General features: G+C 40.4%; 1 protein-coding gene across 1 annotated transcript; it reads left to right on the top strand.

The window, feature by feature from the left end:
- The first annotated feature begins 561 nt into the window (after positions 1-561).
- LOC121522515 (trace amine-associated receptor 1-like) lies at positions 562-24,087 on the top strand. The gene is made up of 6 exons (XM_041807021.1): positions 562-669; positions 1,688-1,840; positions 1,948-2,173; positions 6,247-6,458; positions 6,654-6,761; positions 23,092-24,087. The coding sequence occupies exons 1-6, from the start codon at positions 562-564 to the stop codon at positions 24,085-24,087; spliced, it is 1,803 nt and encodes a 600-aa protein (XP_041662955.1).
- The last annotated feature ends 666 nt before the right edge of the window (positions 24,088-24,753 follow it).

Genomic DNA, 24,753 nt, shown 5'->3' with positions numbered 1-24,753 from the left:
GCCTGGGCACGGATACGTTATGTGCCGACGTTATCACACGAAGTATCCACCGTTGATGAATTTATACATGTTTGTTACGGCTGTTAAAGGAGCAACTCCCAGCATCTAAAGGTGAGCTAATACACCTTATGGCTGGAAACTATCAGCTGTATCTGGCAACGCTGGGCCTATCTTATTAATAAAGAAATCCTGGTGCGTAAATGGTCTCCTTCAGTGACTGATTCTGAATGTAGTCATGTTTATTAGATCATTGTGCCTTCTGTGTATCAGCAGCATGTGCTCTCTATTGCTCATGGAAGTAAATAGTCGGGTCATTTGGGTGTAAACAAAACTTACAAATTGACCCTCGAACATTTCTTCTGGCTGGGGTTAAAATCTGACGTTGCTAAATTTTGTTGCTGTTGCCATGTGTGCCAATTAGTGGGTAAACCTAATCAAACCATTCCACCTGCTCCACTCCATCCTATTCCTGCCAAAGGTGAGCCCTTTGAGTGCGTAATAATAGACTGTGTAGGTCTATTGCCCTGCTCTAAATCAGGAAATCAGTATTTACTGACCATTATGTGCGCTGCCACCCGCTACCCTGAGGCCATCCCGCCGTGTAAAATCACGTCCAGCTCTGTAGTCATAGCACTGACCAAATTCTTCTCCACATTTGGCCTCCCTTGTGTAATCCAAACGGATCAAGGCACAAACTTTCAGTCGCGTCTTTTCAAACAAGTCCTTAAAACCTTAAATGTGAAACACTCCGTGTCTAGTTCTTATCATCCTGAATCCCGGGGAGCGTTGTAACGCTGGCATCAGACGTTAAAGTCTATGCTCCGAAAATATTTCTTAGAAACAGGTTAAGAGTTGGGATGAAGGAATTTGTGTTATTTGCTGCTTGTGATGCTGTCCCAGAATCCTTAGGATTTAGTCCGGCAGAGCTCGTCTTTGGCCACACACGCCGTGGTCCACTCAAGTCCCAGGAAAAATTCCCCTCCTCCAAAACCTCTAGTGAGGAAAACGTGCTTGATTTTGTGAGTAGATTTCATGAGCGTTTGCACCGTGCAAATTCACTAGCTAAAAAGTGTCTTTTGTCCACCCAAAATGTGATGAAGCATCATTATGACCGTTCTGCGGTTTCTCGCCACGTTAATGTCGGTGATAAAGTGTTGGCCTTATTACCTATTCCTAGCTCCGCTCTCTCCGCCAAATTTTCTGGCCCTTATGAGGTCTGTGAATGCCTCAGTGACACTGAGTATGATATTGCTGCACTGGAGAGAAGGCGTGAAACTCGTGTCTGTCACATAAATATGTTAAAGTCGTATTTTATGCGTGAACCAAATCCCACTGCCACTCCACTCGTGGTTTCTCCTTTATTACAGACTTTTGTAAAGTTAACTCTGTAACTGTTCCCGATTCTTACCCTCTTCCCAAAATGGAAGACTGTGTTGATACTCTCGGCTCCGCGAAATATGTCAGCAAATTAGATTTGTTTAAAGGGTACTGGCAAATCCCATTAACTGAGCGGGGGTCTGAGATCTCCGCATTCGTGACTCCGGACTGTTTCCTACAGTACACAGTTATGGCTTTTGGTATGTACAATGCCCCTGCTACCTTCCAACGGCTCGTTAATACCGTTCTGTCCGGCCTGCCTTACTGTAACGCGCATTTGGTTGACTTAATCGCGTACACCATGACGTAGGAGGAGCACCTCCACATCCTTGAACAGGTGTTGGCTCGCCTTGCACGCGCCTCCCTTACCTTAAACCTTGCAAAGTGCGACTTCGGCAAAGCCACTGTCACCTACCTGGGGAGACAGGTGGGCCAGGGCCCAGTCAAACCCCTTACTGCCAAGGTATCTGCCATCAATGATTTTCCGGTCCGCGCAAAGCCTTGCGTCATTTTCTAGGCATGGCAGGATATTATCGAAGTTTTTGCTGTAACTTTTTTTCCGTTGTTCAGCCTTTAACTGCGCTGATGAGCCCCAAAGTTGACTTTGTTTGGTCCTCTACCTGTCAGCATGCTTTTTACAGCGCTAAGTCCCTCCTTAGCCACGCCTCCGTCCTCGCAGCTCCCGACTTCTCCTGTGCCTTTAAACAAGAGGTAGATGCCTCTGCCACGGGAGCAGGGGCCGTCCTGTTGCAGGTGGATATTGATGGAGTCGACCACCCAGTGTGTTATTTCTCTCGTAAATTTAACAAACACCAGGTTAAGTATTCGACTATAGAGAAGGAAACACTTGCTTTGTTGTGGTCACTCAAGCACTTTGAGGTATACGTAGGTTCTAGTCATCTGCCAGTGGTGGTCTTCACTGACCACAACCCACTCATTTTCCTTAAGCATATGTATAACCACAACGAGCGACTCATGTGGTGAGCACTGATTATGCAAGACCACAACTTAAAGATTCGGCACAAAAAGGGTGCAGAAAATGTTGTTGCAGATGCACTGTCCGGATTGTAGGATGACCTTGTAAACTGTGCATGTCTGTAACAAACCACATAATGTAGGTTTGTATCTTAAAGGGAGGGGTGTTACGGCCGCCACTGTCTGGGGATTTTACCTCCTCTCCTTGTTGAGTGTGTGTGAGTGTTCTTGTGTGTGTGCACATGTTCTTGTTTGAGTGCCATCGTAGCTCTCAGGTTGCCACTGCTGCAGGAGCTCGTTAGTGGATCACATCCACCTGCGCAGAGGAAGCCTGATTGGCATGGAGGTCTGATGGTCCAATCCACCAATCAGAAGGGAGTGCGCCAAAGAGTAGAAGAGGAGCCGGCAGATGACTCAGTATATATAAAGCCATGTTTCCATCAGGGGGTCCAGTTTGATTCAGTTCGGTTCGGTATGGTTTGGTACACTAAACCTCAAAATAGTTTGCGTTTCCACAGACACCTGTGCTCTCACTTGGTGGGCAGGCTGTAAAAGCATGCATGTCACAGACAGCGCGAGTCTGTTGGTCCAGCTGCAGAGTTATAGAAAGTATGAGTGATAAATCAAAGTGCTTTTTTAAAAAATAACTACATTTTAATGATGTTAATCACTGTCAGTACAGATTCTCAGCTGATGGATTACGTGTACAGAGACGGTTTGAGTCGTAACGCTACGTCAATATTTGAATATATCTAGTCTATAACAGTTTATATGACAAAATATGAAAGTTTAGGGCTGTACTGTGAGAATTTGCAGAATTAAAATTAATTAATTAAAATTAACAATAAAGGAAAAGTTTAGCTGGTGTTAAAATCAAGCTAGATTAAGTCAGAAATCAAGGGTGCGCTGATCTCGTTTTAAAATAATCAACAACAACAACCAAAAAGCGATGTTTTCATGCTTGGTGTACTTAAAATCAGGTCCAGATATACATTAGGAAACTTGATTTGTGGCCAGATAGCAATATCCATAGACAAGGAAACAGTTTGGATCTCCGTCGAGTCCAAATATTTCCCACTTAGGCAGATATTAGTCCGTTTTTCTCCCGTTTTCGCCCGCTTCTCACAGCGCAGACTTTCATGTTTGCAGCCCGCAGGCGAGCAGCCGAGTCATGTGCTGACGTGACGTCAGTGCAGCCCCTATTGTTGTGTGTGTAGCTCCACCTTTTTAGTATGGATAGGTAAGATTGGTACCCCTACGGAAGGGTGCCGAAAAGTGGGACCGTATGGGTCGGTTTTTTGGGACCCTTTCCAACTTTTGCTCTATGGAAACACAAAAAAATGCGTGCTTTTCCGCACAGAACTGAGCCGGACCGCTTGGTGGAAATGTTGCATGTGCAGCCAGAGGCTCATTGTGACTTTATTTAACAAAAATGTAAGCATAAAGCATTTCCAATTAAATGCTGAACCTTTTCATTCTCTGCTGCCAACCCAACTTAGTTTCTTCACGTTTCTAGCAGATTAATATCAACACACAAAGAAGAAATCTTCTCCAACGTCTACCTGCGTTTATGCTCACAACTACTGTGGTGAAAACTAGGCAGCGCGTTGTACAAATTCTTACTGCATAATATGATTCTTGTACTGATATAATTATTGATGTATTGTTTGTGCTCTATACTATGTAAACATGGTCTGAGTCACATACATAAATGAAAAAACAAGAGAATAAACATTCAACATTTACACTGTCTGTATATAAACAAACAAAATATGAGGGCCCAAAAGGAGTGTATATCAATATAATGTATGCTGTATAGTTGAAAAAGGAAGAATAAAAGGTCAACCATATACTAAATAAACAGTAATGTAAACACTAAGTGGGAACCAACTATTACTTACTAGTACATGCCTCATATAAATACAAGATATGTGGTCAGTAACAGCAGTACAATTCTACAATCACGACATAAGAACCACAATAAAACAAGTCAATAAACAAGGACCCAACATATTCCTCTCCTTCTCTTGCATGTAGATCACGTACTCCTAATGGCCACTAGGCTGCTCTGAAGGCCAATCTATTTAGTTGGGCCTTCCAGCCCTTTTATCCTGACCCAATCTATAGTTCGTTGTCGCGAAAGGGTTGAGCGAGAGCACGTTACTGACTGACACAGGACATTTCCTCCACATCTGTAGAGACCTGGTGGTCAGCAGGCCAGTGAAAACTCCTACCAGGTCAAAAATCGCCTCCAATGTGTCATTTCATTGTGAGAGTCTCTACTGAGTCTTGCTGTCATTTCCACTTACTAATGTTGTTTCACACTGTGTCTCAGATGATCGCTATTAACTAAGCTTACAATAAGCTATCAAAACCTAACAGTATGGCTTATTAATAATTTTAGTGACCTCGGTAACATCAGGCCGGTTTCATGGTCAGATATATTGTCTGTTTTTTTAGTTATAGATCATAACTGTTTAATCCTTGTTTTTCTGGATCCCGATAAACGCACCCAACAGTTTCTCCAACTCCTGCTGACTGATCTGTTAAAGACCATCTGACAGCTGTGATCCTACCCTGAGTGCACTGTGCAGGTATATTGGATTAAGTACGCTTTACAACAATGATAATAATCCGCTTGTTAAGTTGTTATGTATTACCGGGGTTAAATTGCCAGTGCTTTGGCTAGCTCTCCTTTTTTGGAGATGACACAGTGCTGTGTCCCTCAATGTTTTAATGGATCAGAGTCAAAAAACAGTACACAGACACACTCAACACTCCTTATGTTTTCTGGCAAGCCTTAGCTAGGTACCATTGTCAGCTCTTGGCTGACTGACAGCCAACTGAAACAAGAAGTCATTGGTACATTTAATGTCAACAAGAAAAAAAAAGTAGAGGTTGCACCTCTGAAATAACTCTCTGGGATGAAGACGATTAAATCGTAGCCTAACGTGTGGCATTGAGGTACACAGAGAGAGATCACTGTTTAATTTAGCACTTCCACACAGGAGCAGCGCAGTGAGACAAGATAAGAAGTGGAAGATAAGGCCCCAAATGCTATATGACAATAGATAGACATGGATGTAAACTCACACTTGACAGGTTTGTGGAGGCAAATGACTACTTAGGAGTAATTCTAGTTTACTTTCTTGCATTTTGTAAATACTTATGTGATGGGGTTGGTTTTTTAGCGTTTATGCATGCTGTGTTTTTATCAAGAGTGTTTTTAGTGTTATGTAGTGACTTTTCCGACAGCCCCTGAAGTATCCCTCTAATCGGCTGATGGGAGACCGGTGTTCGCAGCCAGAGTGCACACACCTGAAAAGGACAGCAGCGCAGCAGACAAAAGACAGACCCAAGCGGTAACCTCCGGTCCTAAAACATGAAGCCAATGCAGAAGTGCAAAAAATTGCTATACCGCGACTGCCCACTTGAGGCTGGCTGCAGGAAACCTGGAAGTTCCGTCTTCACACATATTAAACAGCCAGTTTTGACACACAAAATAAACTGGTTTACAGCCTGGTTCAAAACACCAAACGTGTTTCATTAGCTATTGTCTTATTGTGCTCCCACTGTAGGGGGTTTGAATTTTTTTGTACCACGATCGTTTGGATTATATTTAGGATAAACCTCACTTCACGGTGATTGGCACGTCTCATTTGATTGACGGATAGCTCAGCAGGCAGAGGCTCCGTTTCTCTCAACCGGAATGCTAGCTAGCAGGCTGACAGGAAGTCGTGCCTAGTGGGCGGGCTGTAAGGTTGATCTAAAGTTTGGTTGAGAGCGCGATTTCAATACGGAAGCCTCCACGAATGGGCTTCAAAAGCCAGTTGAGTCTGCATATTGTAAGCAGACGACTGACGTCACATGGGATTTGTCCAATTCTTTCTACAGTCTATGGACAGACCACAGAGGGAACAGCAAGAACGGGAGAGAGCAACGCCAAAGCAGCAACACGAGGAGCCACCCTGAAGCAGAGAAGACCCTACTGTCCTGAGGGGCAGCAGCCAGGGCCGTTCGGTGGGTTCACTCCAGCCTGGGCAGATAGCGGGGCCATGCTGTTTCCTGGGAAGAGAGGAGAGCCAGCGTGGGGAGTCGCTGCAAAGGTGCCAAGAGGGTGGCCGTGTGGACGAGCTGCTAGACAGACGTCAGGGGAAGTGACGTTTGATGACAGAGGGGTGTAGTCCCGATGCACCCCTCTCTCAGTTAAGTACCCTCACAAGGACTTTTATGTCAACTTAAGCTCTCATTATCCCGGCACTGTTTTAGTTGGCTAAAAGGACTTTTTTAATCCACTCCAGCCTGGGCAGATAGCGGAGCCACGCTGTTTCCTGGGCAGAGAGGAAAGCCAGCATTGGGACTTGCTGCTGGGGTGCCAAGAGGCCGTGGAGAGGAGCTGGTGGACAGACGTGAGGGGAAGCGATGCTGGATGAAAGAGGGGTGTGGTTGCTATGCACCCCTCTTTCAGTTAAGTACCTTCACAGGACATTTTTATCGCCCTTTAGCACTCATTACCCAGGCACTGCTTTAATTGGCATAAGGGACTTTTTTATAGCTTTGTACCTCAGTGTTCTTTTATCTTAGTGGCTTTTAATTGAGTTTACGGGTTTTTTAAGGTCTTTTATGGTGGTTTGCTTCTTTATGCTGGTGTGTTTTTAGAATTGAACAGACATTATTTTTAGGCCCTACACAGAACCATCGTGTGTTTGTTAATTTAACAAATTGAACTTGTAAATGCGGTGATTTAGGTAAAGTTGCTGTGCTTAAAGTGTTAATATTTCACTACTAACTTTTATATGGTTGGCTGGACTGTGGATGGACTGATTTGTGTCAGAGAAACCGTTTTGAGGTGGAAAGTGTCTGCTTATTTCACCTTTCTTAAAATGGTGTACCATCGCTGTCAAAAGTCGGTATGCATAACTTTGACACTTCATATCCGCGTTTGAAAACTTTATGCATAAAGAAATGCTTTGTACCCCCAAAAATGGTTTTGTATATACGAGTCAGCAAATTACAAGTGTTTTTATGTGAGTGTGGATCTAAGAGCTATGACTTCAAGCAGTCACGAATACGAATCTGATTTCTATGCATAAGAACTTGAGTCCTTGAATTTGTGAATGAGTTTGCCTATTAACTTGTTTAGTCATTGTACAAAGAATAGTCATTCAAAAGATACTTCACACCATACAACAACAGTACAAACCTCTGAGTCGGAGCAGTTTTGCGGCCACCTTGTTTTGAGGTGCTTTTCTGGTGGCCCAGCACACTTGGATCAATCTGTCTCCCCTCAAATATCTGAACAAGCTGCTGTCTGTACTAAGGTGTCACAGTGTCAGTACTTTTGACGTGAATTGTCTTGTCCCTAAAATAAAACATCCCAAACTTGAACTGTGCTATTGTAACTCAATGATGATGACGTTTCCTTAAAAACCCTGTAAAGTGAAATCCAAAATTTGTGTCTTAACACTCTAGAAATGTTGGAATCTGGTTGCTGTAAACATGTGAAAACACTGAGATCTACATGGGACTGAATTCTGGATTTAGACTGTTAGAAAGTTTTTCACCTCTTTACTGGCTTGGTTTCGTGTGGGCGGGGCCAACGTGTGGGCTCATGGGAATGACCCTGTCCCTCTAACACTACAATATAAAATCACAGAGCAGTAGTACAGTGGGCGGGGCTTCAGCTCATCCAACAGACACGCCCACACCATCCTGGAGTAGATGTTACTGCCTCATTTTTCATGATTTTGAAGCTTAATTTTACAAACAGAGATGTTTTGTTTGGTTGAAATTTGACCTGGAGGTTCATAACACAGGAACATGTCATACAACAAACCCAAATACAGATTTATTTTCACTTTACAGGGTCTGTAAGCAGCATTCAAGCAGGTTTCATTCGGTGGTCACCAATCAGCGGCAACACTCTAGATGCTGAACACTTGTAGATGTCCATGCACGCATGCGCACGTGCTGTATTGCAATAGGCTCTGTATTAGTTTCAAACCTAATTGGAGTAAATGTAACAATGACGTTTTATCCAGGACACTACCCGTGCCCTCTGCATTTTACTAGGCTTAGGGAAAAACAGTAAAACTGCCCACAGCCATGGCACCCAAAAGACATTAAAAAGAATATCTGCTAAATGAATCAAGCCTACCTTCAAGGGCAACCAAATACAGATGAATAGCAAATGAAAAGGAGGTATTTGAGCTTTTGCAATTATTTTAATATCAACAACAGCAGTGATTATTTAAGCATGATTATAGAAGAAGATTGATCATTTGTAAATCTAAACACAAGGACTGTCTTGCTCATTGCAGAATACTTTAAACTGCAGAAGAAATTACAAGAAATACCTCAGTTACGCATCCTGTAAGACTCACAAGGTCTTGAAAAAGGTAGACCTTTTTTTTCATTCAACAACATGAATTGAAAATAGTGTTACATGCAAGCTGACATTTCAACTGCACTCCCCAGATTCTATTTTCAAATAACAGTGAACAAACATCTTCTCTGGAGGGATATCCAGGAGACATTCCCACAACTAACTAACAGGTCAAAACCGTGATCTTTATGTTTTATGCTTCCATTCTAAAAAAAAAAATTAAGGGGTTTGCAAAATACCTATTACTCCTCAAAAGTTTTAATTCATCCAGAATTCTATCTGTAATGTTTATTATATCCTAAATGTGCATGATAGTTTAATAAATCAATGTGCTTTCTCATGATCAGAATGTTCCAGATGAGGGCCTTGTTACAGAAGGAGCAAGCAGTCAGTCATCAGAAGAATGTTTGAAAGGAAAGCATCTTGTCAGTCCAATAAGAGAGCACCTACATCAGGACAGACCAAACAGAGATTCGTCAGAGGTACTAAAATATCAGCAATTGAAAATGTTGATATTAATGGCTGTGTTAAACTACATGTACAGTTTCTGCATAATTGTCATTTCAATTAAATTAGATGTGATGACAATAATAATTGTCCTAGCCCCTAATTGCACAGTGTCTTTTCTTAAAATGATGTGTGATGCGTGTTTGACACAAACATGCATTATTGTCATTAATACTTCACTTGAGAATTTCCATGTATCTTCATTATTGTGCAGCCTGCCGACAGTCCCACCCTCCACATACACTGCACTTCTCACACAAGTGGGGATCAACAAGATATGCAAATCGGAACAGAAGCACAAGTACTATAGTTACAAGTTACTAGTTTCCTTTTTTATGCTAAAAACAACCCCTTTAACCAATACAGAAAATTTTAATAGAGTAGTTTGTATTTTTTAAAACCAATGTCTTAAAATAGTAATAAACCAATAATAAAAATGTATTGAAAGTGAACACCAGCAAGGTATTATTTGGTCACAGAATTATGACTACATATAAATATTCCAAAGTAGGATTCCAGTATTCATTCATGTTTAGTTTAAATTGTAATTCAAGCAAATTAGTAGTTCCACATGAGGCTAACAAAGTTTTTTACAGGTGTTTGACTTATAGCCTACATTGGAACTTGTTGGCTGTGACATATGCCTTCCCTCAATTAACACAGTTCTTCAGTATGTGAAACTGTAGTCACCATTTTCCTGGATATTATCCATCTGTTGGATCTTCACTGCACATATTATGCAGATGTGGCTTAACTTGCTTGATTTGACTTAAATCTGGTGTTTTATTCCGCCAATCCAACAATTTTGTATTTATAAAGCATTATTATGCAGTTTTGGCTTAATGTTTGAACTCACTGCCTGGTAGAAACAGATGTCCTGTCTTGTATCCACCCAAGGATTAGTGCTTTTCAGTAGCCTTGTTTCTGATTTGTTAATAGAGTTCCTTTGTTTTCTAGGTTTGTGCAAGGAGTTAAACATTTTGTATATTCACTGAATATAGGCACTACATTCATCCTTTCCCCTGAAATCACTGCAATTTCACATAAAGCTAGTGCGTATTCCATTTGCATAACTCTCTGTTAACAACCCCAGAAGGCAACATGGTACATTTTCTGAATGTAAAAACTACCAGATTGTAGTAGTTACCACTCAGCTTCTGGAGCACTAGTATTGTTTCATATGTCAAAACTATAAAAGAACCACAAATTAAATGAAATTATTTATGCCTCCATTTATATTTTGCCAGGCCATGTTAGAGAAGCAACCAGAAGGCAATGTGTCTGCTACTCCACCTGATCAGCAAGAGACGCCAAACCAACAGGTTACTAGTATTTATTATTGAACAGTATGTTTTCTCTGTAAATCCATAAGCAATCTCTTTTCATGCAGATGAATGTAACAGTTTTCTTTCTTTTCTTTTTTTTATTTCTTCACAGATAAAAACTTTTTTGTTGGATGGAGATGATCCAGCGTATCCTGGAGCTCCACTGACAAAGGGACAAAGTTTAATCTGACTGATGTTTTATGTACTAAGGCACAATCTGACAGGTGTGTCACTGGAACATCTACTGAAGATTTTCAATGAACATTTCCCCAGAATGGTACCGGTAACCACATACCTTTTTCACAAAGCTTATGGACAATATGGAAATTATGTCCCCCATTTTTACTGTCCAGCATGTGAAAACTATTTGGGGTAAATAATACCAGTGAACTACAGTGTGGTGCTTGTAATGCAGTAACTGATTCAGAGAGCTGTCTAAAAAGTGGGTGTTTCTTTCTAGTGCTTAGTTTGGCTCCACAGATCAAAACATTGCTTGAAAGAAACCAAAGTTTCAAAAAGACTGGCAATGTGCAGATGTCATTTCAGATATACAGTGTGGAGAAGAGTACCAGAAACTAAAAGAATCAGGTGAATTAGGTGAGGATGACATCTTTAATTTGGAACTGTGATGGAATTCCAGTTTTCAGGAGTTCAAAGTATCAAATTTGGCCTATTCAGTGCCAGGTTGTAGAACTTGAACCTAAAGAGTGCAAGGCAAATATTTGTCTTCCTTGTCTCTGGTTTGGCGAGAAGAAGCCTAAAATCTTAACATTTTAGGTGCCATTTGTTGATGAACTGCTAATTCTAGAAAAATGACATTAAATGGAAGGACTCTGCAAATGTACAACATGTCTCCAAAGTTTATGCTCTGACATGCAGTTCAGATTCAGTTGCTCGCCCACTTCTAAGAAACACCAAACAGTTTAATGGCTTTTATGGATGTGATTTTTGTTACCATGTTGGTGGTGGTCCTTACACAAACAAAGGAAAGGCCGAAAACTGGATCTTAGAAATGAAGCTAAGCATTTTGATCACACAATGGCTGCAACACCAGACAGTCCTGTAATGGGAGTGAAAGGACCTTCACCATTAATGAAACTCATGAAATTTCAAATGATAAATGAATTTGATCCAGAGTATCAGCATTGTGTCTGCCTTGGTGTGACAAGACAACTAGCAAATCTGTGATTTGACTCAAGAAATCATGACAAAGAGTGGTACATAGGAGCAAAATCAGCCCATGTTGACAAAGAGCTCATTGCAATTCAACCCCCTGTTGAGATAACAAGAGTACCACGATCTGTGGCAGACAGAAAATATTGGAAAGCATCAGAGTGGAGGTCATTCCTGTTATTCTATGCCCTGCCTTTACTGAATGGGGCCTTACTAAAGAAGTTCTGGAACCACCTTTTTTTGTTTGTGTTTGCAATGCACATTCTTTTGAGAGAAAAGGTGAAACACTGTGATATTGAAGTAGCTGAAAGAGCTCTCAAACAGTTCTCACTGCAGTATTTTATTTATTTAAAGTTATTTAACCAGGAAAGCCTCATTGAGATTAAAAATCTCCTTTACAAGAGTGTCCTGGCTAAGACAGCAGCAAGTCAAAGACAACATTCACAGACAAAGATACAAAACAATGACAAAAGCAGATCACCGTATCCAGTTTGACTTCAGAGGAGAAATAAATCAACCGTCAAAGCATTTATAAACTGATGCATCATCCTCCAACAACTTTAGTCTACTTTTAAAAAGATTTAAAGAGACCCGCTCCCTCAGGCCCAACTCCTCCTGCAAGAGGTTCCACGCAGCAGGGGCCACATATCTAAAACTCCTTTTTCCCATTTCAAGTCGTACTTTAGGAACAGACAGCAAGAATAGGTCTTGAGAATAGGAGACCGAGCGAAGACTTTAAGTTCCAACAGTTCTCAACTTGATATAATCACAGAAGAGGGAAGCAAATTAAGAATAGCCTTATAAATGAGGACATAACAATGATTTTGTCTTTGAACAGACAACGCGGGCCAACCAACTCGAGAATACAGGTCACAATAATGAGTTAGGGCCTTAAGATTTGTAATAAACCTCAATGCTCCATGATACACCGTATCCAAAGAGCGAAGGCATTGTGAAGATGCATGCATGGACAAAACATCACCGTAATCAATCAGTGGTAAGAGAGTGGCAGCTACAAGTCTCTTTTTTGAGAAACAGGACTTATTTCTGAAGTAAAAACCCAGCCTCAGCTTCTTGTCAAGCTGCTGAATGTGAAGCTTAAAAGACAGTGAATTATCAATTAAAAAACCTAGATATTTGTAAGAAGAGACAAGCTCAATCATGTCACCCTGAGATGTAATTATAAAAGGTAAGTCCTGTGGTTTGGTCTTTGAGTTACTGAACACCATGAGTTTTGTTTTGTCGGGATTTAAAAGCAATTTTAAATCCCTAAACGTGACTTGCACAGTATTAAAAGCATCCTGTAAATGACACAGAGCTTGATGCAGCATTGGAGCAGAGCAGTAAATAACTGTATCATCTGCATAAAAGTGAAAGTTCACATTTGGAACATTATGTCCAATATTATTATAAAATGGTGAACAATAACGATCCCAGAACTGAACCCTGAGGCACACCATTTCTTATTTTTAAAGGGCTTGAAATGAGGCCTTTAGCCTGCACTCACCACGATCTGTTTGATAGATAATTATCAAACCAAGTGAGAGACTGTTCAGACAGACCTATACTAAGTAGTCTGTGTCTCATGATCACATGGTCCACAGTGTCAAACGCTTTTGACAGGTCTATGAACAGAGCTGCACAGTGTTCCTTCTTATCCAAGGAATCAATAAAATTACTGACAACTTTCAAAGCCGCTGTAGTTGTGCTGTGCTTCTTCCTAAAACCTGATTGAAAATTTGATAAAATATTATTGGCTAATAAAAACTCTTTCAGTTGATCACTTACTAAACTTTCTAAAATCTTGGCTAAAACTGGGAGTTTGGAAATTGGCCTATAATTATTTAAAACAATTGGATCCCCTCTTTTTAACAGGGGGAGAACAAAAGCAGATTTCCAAACATGAAGAATTTTACCAGAGGCTAAAGACAGATTCAAAACATAAGTTAAGGGTAAAGCAATAAAATCAGCTGCTATCTTTAAAAAATGGGGCTCAAGGTTATCTTGACCTGCTGGTTTTCTGATATCTAAAAGTCTGAGGGCCTTGTGCACCTCAGAAACAGTTACTGGCCTAAAAGTAAACTGACTAACGGTACCCTGATGTGCAGAAGAAGCTGGGACACTACCCTCTTATTTCTTTAGGGTATCGAATGTGGTGTTTTACTTTGTATAGTTCGTTTATTTTGGTTAACTTCGGTTTCCGGAAGCTGTGACTGGCTGCTAACTTTCTCTGCTCTTCCTGAGGCATCCACCCCGCCCCCCTGGTGCTGTGGAGAGATCACACCTGCAGCGAATCACTCATTGAAGATCACTACTTAAGACCTGCTGCAGCTCTCTACAGCGCCTGAGTCTTACCTTCCTTACCTCACGGTAAACGTCAGCTCCAGGCTCCTTCTCTCATGAGATTTCCAGAGAAGTTTACCAGTGTTCTTTGATGAAGATTTTGAATTATTTCCAGTGCTTGTGTTCACCTGTGCTCGCTTCTAACGTGCCTCTCCTTTCCTCTTCCAGTGCCTCCTGCCCAGATCATCGCAGCCAGCTCAGCACACTCTCTCACCCACTTGGACTCTTGGAATCCCCCCTCCCTTTCCCACTTACCTGCACAATAAAACTGTTAAAACTGCTCCTCCGTCTCCGCATCCTGGGTCCAACCACTACACTTACACAACAGAAAAAAGGGACCCAGTGGCAATGAAATGCTCATTGAACAAATTGAAGGTTTGTCAGTGATGTTATTTGAGTCTTTGACGATGCATGAGGGGATCACACTACCTTTAGCTTGACTGGATAGTGACTTTATAGTCTTCCAGAACAGCCTAGGGTTATTGAGATTTTGTGAAGTTTCAACAAGGAAATGCTCAGCCTTTGCTTTTTTAAAAAGTTTGAGAAGTTAAATGGTGCAGCAAATATGACATTTAATGTCAATCTTCTGACACACCTTGCGGCAAGTGTTAGGAACTGGGGCCCTCTGTGGGCCACATCAACCTTTTTCTTTGAATCATTTAATGGCACTCTGTTACCCCGAATTTCCACATACAGCATGCACGCCACGCGCTGATGCACCGCGGGCTTGCTCCGACTGAAAGGCGAGCGACCTCGCCCACTGGAACTGAGTCTAGCACGCTGCGCCGTGACATGCAAGCCCTGATCAACAGGAAGAGATCACGGGAGAACGGTGAGTTCACGCAGGAAGAGCATGTCAACAGCGGACTATTTTACCTTTTGGGTTAATTTATCATCCTTTCCAGTATAAGTCCATGATATTATTGCTTCCTCCACTGAGTGAATACATTAGGAAGTTAAAAGGTTAATGTTTGCTTAAAGGATCTGAAGTTCTATGCAAAATTCTTTGGCCAAATATCCCCAAAAGTTAAATTTTCCTCGTCAATGATGCCATTGTAGCTCTGTGACCCACTGACCTCTCAGTGACCCTTTGCTCTCGCTGCAGGATGTAGGAGATGTAATGTTGATATAGTGATGATTTACGATCGGGAGTCTGTGCATTGTGTTTTATTTTGAAAGAACCGGATATTCTACGCATGTGACTTCCATGGTTGGTGCTTTCTAAACGACAGTGAATTTACGAGGTTTGGCAGTGGCCGGCGCTGAAATAGACCTGCAACGTATCTGAAACAAAGTGGAACGGAGTGGCGCTCCAGGCACGCGCCGCTGCCGGTCTGGAGCACCAGCTATGGAAATGCTCTGATAGACTAGAGAGGGAGCGAAGTGCTCCGCGGTTTGATTTGCCGGCGTTCCACGGCGCGCACGCTGTATATGGAAATTCAGGGTTATAGTACTTCCATGGAACAACACATGTTCCAGAGCAAATAGTTAAAAGATTTCTTTGCTGAAGGAGTCTAACACAAAGAGCAGAAAAGTACATAGCAGATGCTAATGAAGGGGTTAAACACATTTTTTCACATCTTCTAAACAGCAATGTATCGAGTTCTAATTCAGCTAGCCTTAATAAAAATGTCAGGGTTTTTGGTAATCCCTGTCATGGCAAACTGTCAGCATTAGAAAAACCTGCAGTCAAAGACTTGCTAGGTGTTACAGTCGAACACTGTGTTTGTTATCATCGTTTCATTATGAAAGGCATACTGTATCATTCCAGCAGTAACAGAAGTCTAAAAAAAGATCATCTAAACAGTGGAGTTACAGGATGGAAAATTATGGAGAAATCTTTGCATGGTAGTATTCAGAGCAGGCGATTTATCACTGCACTGTGTATTAGGAGCTTGTAAAGACTGGTGGACAGCTCTGCTGACAGTCAACTGAACATTGCTTCCACTTTTATGTCTGAGGTGTCAGAATCCAGGAATGTTTATGCAGTGCCCACCGACCTGTTCCACAGGAAATGTGTTTCTTTCCAATCAAGAAACAAAGAGTATGTGATTCCTCTACCAAATAACGTTGAGAGAGATTAAATAGTTACTGAGGAAGTTTGAGAAAAATTGTTATAAACACTGCCCAATTGTAAGAAATAGAGATTACATATCAGTGTGTATTCTTGGTGTGCCTTAAAGCTACTGGACAACCTCCAAAAATTTCAACTTCAGAGTAAAGCATGCATGTACAAGCATGTACAAAGACAGTGCGCTGTTAAACATTAATAGTATAACAGCCATGAAGCCCGCCAAGGTAAAGCATCCTCTAGTAACAAAGCATGCAGAGTTTAAGGACAAAACAAATGATTTTTTCTGACAATAGGGTGAGGAATACATCCGCCAGAAAACACGAATAGTGAACCTGACCACAACCTCAGGAAAAGCACAGAGAGCTTCTTATTTGGCTGTTTAAGGATTGCAGAAAGTAAGAAGCCACACTTAATTAGACAAGAGCTTGTATTTAGGTTGAAGAGTTTTAAAATAAAGCATCTAGGACTAAAAAATAGCAATTAACATACGTTTAATCAGCGTGAGGGTTATCTGGGGGTCCTTAGAAAATTTTCTGCCCTGTAAGGGGTCCCTAGCCCCGTAAAGTTTGAGAACCCCTGCTTTACAGAACATGAGACATGCACAGCAGATCAAATTAGAATCAGCAAATTCCAGGAACAGTTTTTTTTGCACCAGCTATGTGCATAAACCCAATTAGATACAAAGTGTAAGAAAAAGCTGATACTTTTAAAAAATATTATATTCAACCCTTACATAAAGTCAGGAAAAGCCCTCCGGTAAAAAGCACACAGTCAGTTGACCTGATTTCCTCAGGTAGATTGTTTCAGAGCTTTGGTGCCCAGACTGAAAATGCTCTGTTCCCCTTAGTTTTCAGCTGAGCTTCTGGCACACATTAAAGGCCTTTGCCAGGATCTCAATGTACGTGCAGAGGAACAGGGACTTAAAAGGTTAGTGATGTAACTGGGACAGAGACTGTTGAGTCTTAAAATCGATCCTTAAATGTACTGGCTGCCAATGTAAAGATGCTAAAACAGGTTTAATATGCTCATGCTTCTTAGTTCTGGTTAAAACCCAGGCAGCAGAGTTCTGCACCATCTGAAACCTGTTTAGGGATTCTTGGTTAAGAACAGTAAAAGGCTGTTGAAATAATCAAGACGAGATGAAATAGAAGCATGTAAGATTATTTCTGAGGTGATGAAAGCATGACTTTTCAAGTTTTGTGGTATGCAGCTCAGAATTCAAATTTTTGTCAAACCAGATACCAAGATTCCTTTAAGCTGATGTAATGTAGTCAATCAATGGCCCAGCAAATGGCAGAATCTGTTTTGCAATCTGCTGGGACCTAATTACCAGGACCTCAGTTTTTTAGGTGTTCAACTGCAGGAAATTCTCTGACATCCACTTTTTTTACATCAGCAATGCAGTCATTTAAAGCACTCAACTTTCCAGGGTCAGGGGCTTTGACAGGCAGGTACAGCTGCCTAAAACAAAACACTGTGTCTCTGTATTGTGTGCCCCAGGGGAAGCATTTACACAGAAAAAAATGAAACTGGTCCCAAAACTGACACCTGGGGCATACCCTACCTAAGGGGTAAAAATGACAACATGTGGTTGTTAGCTGCAACACAAAACCTTCTGTCAGTGAGGTAAGATAAAAACCACTCTAAAACTGTACCTGAAATCCCCACCTAGTGCTTCAGTCTGTTTAAAAGAATCTGATGATCGTTTGTGTCAAATGCAGCACTGAGATCCAGAAGTACCAAGACTGAGCACATACTAATGTCAGCTACCATTAAAAGATCTTTGGTCACATTGACCAGTGCCATTTTCGGTGCTGTGGGGACACAGCACAGCACAGGGGCACTTGGAGGAGCTCGATTAACCAGGTGGTCCACCATTTTAAATAAAAACCTGGGGTTGTATTAATTGGTAAAAATTAGTTCTGAAAAATATTTCCTCCTTGCCTCCTTTACCATAAAATTAGAAGTACTCAATAAATCCTTCAGAAGGTTAAAATGCAGGAGGATACCTGATTTTTTTCATTGACGCTCTGCTTTCCTACATTCTCTTCTATGGCTGCAAATGCTGTAAATGATCCACGGTTGCCTCTTATTGGAGGACTTAGTTCCAAATGTCTGTGGAGCAATGAAATCAAGGGTGAATAAGAAGGCAGAATTGAAATGATTGGCAAGATCATTGGAGTCGGCTGATTGGATGATTGTCGGGCGTTGCTGTTAAAAAGTGTGCAGAACTCTGCTGCGCTATTTTCATTAAAAATGTGGGTACTCCAAGAGTGTGGTAAAACTGGACATTCACTTTTAAAAACAACATACTCAGAAAGAGTAAAATTTAGTAATTTTAAGGAAGGTAGAACTATACCCAGTGTCAGGGATGTGCACAGACATTTTAAGGGGCAGGGGCTCAAGTTAGAAAAAGGGCACTTTTCTTCATAAAAATATTCAAAGAAACTTAAATATATTAGCCCACCCCTGACTTAACCAATCACCAATTTATTTTAATATCCTCACATTAAGTTGATGAATACTCAGTGTATTTCTACAAAATAAATCGATCACACGAAGACAGTGTCTTCTTTAGTATTCACTGGGTTTATCACAAGAGTAAGCAAGAACAAAATGACACCATGTTCATGTTTTCTATGCTGCTAGTCTCTAGTAAATATTTAGAATAACTGACTGTAGCTTCTGGGGATAGGGGCATGGTGAAGTAAGAGTTTTCCTCAGCAAAAAAGTTCCGACTCCTCCACTTCATCCTCGAGTCCTTGCACAGTTTCAGCTCAAGTCCAAGTCCAACTCATCAGCACTCAAGTCCAAGTCGAGTCACGAGACCTCGAGTACTACAAAACTGGCTGTCGCAGCAGTTAATCAGAACTGGACCACTTTCATTTTAAGAAAAGAGCACAGAGCCAGAAAGAAAGTTTGCCTTGGCAGAGAATTTGTTCTTGCATACCCTCCAACCAGCTTTTAAATCAATTTTATTCACCAAGAATCTTCACAATTAACAACCTTAGGCGGCGGTAGCCAATCAGATCAAGAGTAGCGCATGCACTACATCATTTTGTCTTGCCACTTTAATTGGTCCGTCATGAACGTGACAGACAGAACGTTCCTCGAATTACCTTTGAAAATTTTTTAAAAGAACTGCTTTTCCTAAAAACTTTTTATGAGAGCTTTCCCAGATGAAAGTCTAATATATGTATGCAATGGATATATGAAACAGTCTATCTGGTGTGTCAGGTTAGCTGTTTCCTGCCAACAGGGCTTTGTTTTACACTTTTGGGATCCTTCGATTCTCAACCCACAGACATTTGGGACAGCACAATTGCGCACCCCAAAAATGGATGACTCTGCCAGAACACACAATTCAGTTAGGCATTTCAACAGGCATCCCAGATAGTTGCGGTCAGCTTTATACCAGGTTTTAGCCTAGTCTTGTTTTAGTAGTGACCATCAGCTTCTGGTCTCAATCCTAAAATTGCAGCTATGGTGCCCCAGGAAAGATGACTCCTTGACCCCTTGGGGAGCCAGATGTTGCACAGGCATATGGGGCTGGGCTCATGGCCACTCTTTGAACACCAGATGCCCCTTGAGATCCTGAGTGCCCACAAAAAAATGTGAAGTCTTATCATCTACTATCTTAACAGCTGTTACTTTACCATATTCCTTTGAATTTACTGCATTGAGAATTAATCTTTCTGTCATTAACTCTGTTAATATAGTGGGTGTTTATAGACCATCCTCAGCCATCTCTAATTCAGTTTCAGATACAGCAAAATTACTGTCTGAGCTCAACAGGTCTGAACTAATTGTTTTAGGTGACCTCAACCTTAATTGCTTAACAAGTGATCCAAACAACCTTAAAGAGATTTGTGATGGTTTAAACCTGATTCAGCTCATTAATAAACTCACCAGTCCTAATTTAAAAGAGCCATTCAAATCAACACTAATTGATTTGATCTTGTGTAACAGAAATGACAAAATTACTTTTTCTGGAGTTTTTAGTCTCAGCATGAGTGATCATTACCCTATTGCCTGTGTTAGGAGTGCTAAACTGGAAAAAATAAGTACAAGAATTGTTTCTAAAAGAAATTTTAAACAATTTTAATGAACAGGATTTTCTCAATGACATCGACGGAAGCAATATACACCACACCTCTGAAATATCAAATGTTGAACAGGCTTTCAGGTTTTACTCAAATTCAGTCCTTACAATTATTGATAAACATGCTTCATTTAAAAGAATTAGGATAAAGAACAGACTCAGTCCATGGTTTACCACAGAACTTTCAAAAATATTTCAAGAAAGGGACAAAGCATGGGCTTTGGCAAGGCGCACTGGTGACCCAGCACACTGGCTGGCTTTTAAACAGCTTAGAAATAAATGCACCTCTTTATTAAGAAAAGCAAAATCAAATTATTATATAGATATGGTCTCTAACTCCTTTTCAGACCCTTGAAAATTTTAGAAAGCTGTAAATGTTATTAAAAGTCATCCTCCTTCTTCTCCAATTAAACAACCAGCAAATAGGAAAAAGCAAGCAAAACAAAACACACAAAGAAGAAAAATTAGACAGTAAGTGCAGCAGTGCTGTACAGTTGTGAAACATACTGGTTTCTTTATCCCTCAGCATCTCCATTCTGTTTTAAATTCTAGAGAGTCAATGGTGTTTAACTTTTGAAAAGACACACATCCATCTGGAGAACCATTCATACACAGAGTCTGAGAAAGGGCAGAGCCTTTGAAAAAAAAACTTGGAGGGTGATTGGATGAACCTTTTGTCTGTCACATCTTTACGGGCCAGTCAGAGCAACAAAACCCATGATGTAGCCGCTACCAAGGAGTAAACACCATACAGAGCTGCATAATGTGAACCATGACGACTGTAGACATGTCAGTATACGACTTCTGTCGTTTTTGAAAAGAAAACAACTTGTTCTTCTTTTAACGAAGAAATTTCATCAATATCTGATAAAACTTTAGCAGCATCCATGCTACTGTCTTCTGTCATATTTGCACCGGCCTCTTGTTGCTGCTTGCTTACGTCACGGCTCCGCTGCACCTGAAAGTACTGCCCCTTGTCGCTGATTGGTCCTGTCACTTTCTAACTGGGCCCAAACAGTTCAGATTGGAGCTTTACAAGATGGATTCGCCAGTGAATAACACAGTAACGGGCTTATCCATCTGCTTTGCAAGGTTAGCAGATATGTGGAAGCAGAGAAGACTGGCCTCAAGTGTGCATTTAGTGACTCTGTACAGGCTTTGTTGCAATCTCCCATCCTGTGTTCACATAAGCTAAACTGTGGTCTTTTACCAATGTACACAAGCAGTGGCAAGCACTGCATCAGGCATTCTTTTAATCTACAGTATATCTATCTTAGCATTTCAAAAAAAGAGATGTCTTTTTATTTCCTTGTTGCCTTATCTTCTCATCTTTTTAGTTTTCCTTTTTTTTGTCCCATGTTACACTACAGATTGTACCCACTATAACTGATAGTCATAAAAAACATGGCACCACCTTCAAGCTGCACAACAGTCAGTTAAAAGTAACAAAGGAGATAAAACTAGAATTTTTTTGACACATGAACTAAACTCATACTGAACTGTAAACCCAAAACCAAGGCAAGACTCAAACTGTGATTTTGTTAACTGTCACACCCTTACTGGTTTTATATATCACTGTTTTTAGGGTAATGATGTAGTACTGGAGGGCAAGAACTGGGTTTAAAATGCTGAAAAGATGGTGTGCACATAAACAGATAATTTAGAGCCATGAAGAGATTTTCAGCAAAGACAATCACATAACTAAGACACAATTTCTCAACTCTACTTAAAATGCTCAGAATGAAAAATGGAGGGATTTTAGTCAGTGCATCCATCAATTGTAAAATCCTGTTTGTCACTTGTGAAACTTTCTCTGAACTTTTAAAGTTCTCATTAAAACTTTTGTCCCTGAACTCACTGTTGGATTGAGGGGGAATACTCATCTGTGTTGTCTTTGTTTTCTGTCCCTGTTGATGCAGATTGTCCAGCCTCTCTCCCTGAAGGTCTTATATTTAACCTATGACTTTACTGGCCTCAGAGACAGTGAGCTTATTTAGTACAGCCAACCACGTACGTGGCAAATTCTGCTCCGGGGCTATCACGATAACCATGGAAGGTATTCATAGAATTTGTATGTGCTTATAAATTCATACTGAATGAAACTAGCTAATAGTTAGGTTTTGTCTATGAATAGTGTTGGTAAAAAAGTTTGACTGGAAATATCTGTTGAATTAAAAGAGATGACTGAAAATCATCACTAGAGCATAAAAAAACACAATGCTTTACAGCGCAAGTAGAAGCTGTTTGCAGAAACACCATGTGCGTTGTTTTTTTTTTCAGTTTATCAGACAACATTGTACTTTTGAATTTTTGTTTCAACTAGATATATCCCTTTTCAAACTGGAAATATTGTTTTGTGATATATTACTTCTTTTTGGAGCAAATGCTGAACAAAACAGGTGAATGCTTCTGACCCTTTTGCTTTTGAGCAGAATTTCATATTGACAGACAGAGTCTGCTTCCATTCTGTCAGATTCATTCTGCCAGCTGAAACTCAGTTGTCCAAGCTGCCATTGACTTCTTTAATGAATGACACTGTGCTCATGCTATGGTAACTTATTGTACCTTTATTCTTTTAAATATTTCACTGTTAGTTAACTGTATTAAGTATTATCCAGGCTGTATTTATTGTTGACCTGAGGAGTGTATGACATCCAATGAATTTATGTTGTACTTCTGACTGGAACACAAAGCGCCCTTGTCAGGGATGATAAAAAGAACCTTAAACTTGGAAAGAGAGAGGATTAAAAATGCCTACATTATTGGAAAATGCGGTCTATTTTGTTTTCATCCATTTCTGATTTTCTAAATTCTCTATCTTTTCAAACAGATGGAGCCAGCATTCTGCTTTGAGTCCAGAAACAATTCGTGCTTGAAGAAAAACTCTCCCATGCCCCTACGTGTCACTCTTTACTTCATTATTGGGGTCATAATCATTCTAACAGTGTGTGGAAACTTTCTGGTCACTTTCTCTATCGCTTATTTTAAGCAGCTCCATACTCCAACCAACTACCTGATTTTATCTCTGGCTATGTCTGACCTCCTTGTTGGGATGGTTGTCATGTTCCCCAACATGATACGACTTGTAGAGTCTTGTTGGTATTTTGGTGATTTCCTCTGTAACATCTGCTTAAGTTTTAATGTCTCATTGATTACAGCATCAATCATAAATCTGTCATTCATTTCTATTGACCGATACTACGCTGTTTGCCACCCTCTGCTTTACAGAACAAGAATATCTACTAATGTTGTGTTGATCATGATTCTTCTCTGCTGGACTATTTCACCCATCATAGGTTTTGGAATGATTTTCATGAAATTAAATATTTTGGGAATTGAGGAGTTTTACTACAATCATTTTATGTGTGAAGGACAATGTGCTTTGGTTCAGGGAAAAATTTCAAGTACAGTCTCTTCCATTGTTTCCTTTTACCTGCCCGCAATAATACTGCTCGGGGTTTATCTAAAGATATTTCTGGTGGCACAGAGACAGTTTAAGAACATAAAGAATGCAGGCTGTGTGAACTCAGTAAAAACATCAAACAAAAGTCAGACCAAAGCCACTAAAACACTGGCTATTGTAATGGGGGCTTTTCTTTCTTGTTGGACTCCATTGTTTGTCTGTGTCATCACTAATCCTTACGTAAGTAACTCAATACCACAATTATTGTTGGAAACATTAGTGTGGTTGGGCTATTTTAATTCAGCCATGAACCCTATAATATATGCGTTCTTTTACAGTTGGTTCAGAAAAGCATTTCAGTTGATAACCTCAGGTAGTATCTTTAAATCTGACCTTTCAGAGACAAAACTTTTCACTGAATAAACTGATGAAGAGTTTCAGTTTCTGTGAAGTTATTTATTTAACAACTGGGATGTTTTAAATGAATGTAGTCAAATTGTCATTCTGCTCCAGGAAATTTGTTTTAGTAGTTTTCTTGAGATTTGAGTATGTCTCAATATGTGAATAGTATCTTTCTATTTCAACGTCAGTTCCAGTTGTTTAAAAAGATGCCTGGATCCAACAGTAAAAGAACAACATAAATGTTAGTTGATCAATTGTCACCCTCATCCTTTAAGTACTATTAATCATTTTCCCACCAAAATTGTAAAAACAGAATATTCCATACTGATTATTTCTCGTGATAATTATCAGTACCGATGAATTATCAGTCAATACTGCATATATTGTACATATTTTTATTATCTCTATAAAAAAATTTAACCGATAAAATCCATTGATAATAGAGGTGTTTGTTTTCTTTCTCGTGAGACTACACATTCTGAAACAGTAGGTGGCGCCGTGGCACGGGACCCGCTGTGCACCAGAGAAGAAGAGGAGCAGCCTCAGTGCTAAGAGGCTAACAACACAGCGGTACTGGCAGAGTTATTCAGTATTTACAGGGACGATTGCACGACAGTGTTTGCAAATTTGCCCCGCAAAGATCCAGAAGAGTAGAAAAAAGTCCTTGAGTTTTAACACAGCAGATCT

This window comes from Cheilinus undulatus, linkage group 2 (genome assembly GCF_018320785.1).
Source record: "Cheilinus undulatus linkage group 2, ASM1832078v1, whole genome shotgun sequence".
NCBI lineage: Eukaryota > Metazoa > Chordata > Actinopteri > Labriformes > Labridae > Cheilinus > Cheilinus undulatus.
Note: the sequence above shows the minus strand (reverse complement) of the source record. Positions and strands in the feature narration are given on the sequence as shown.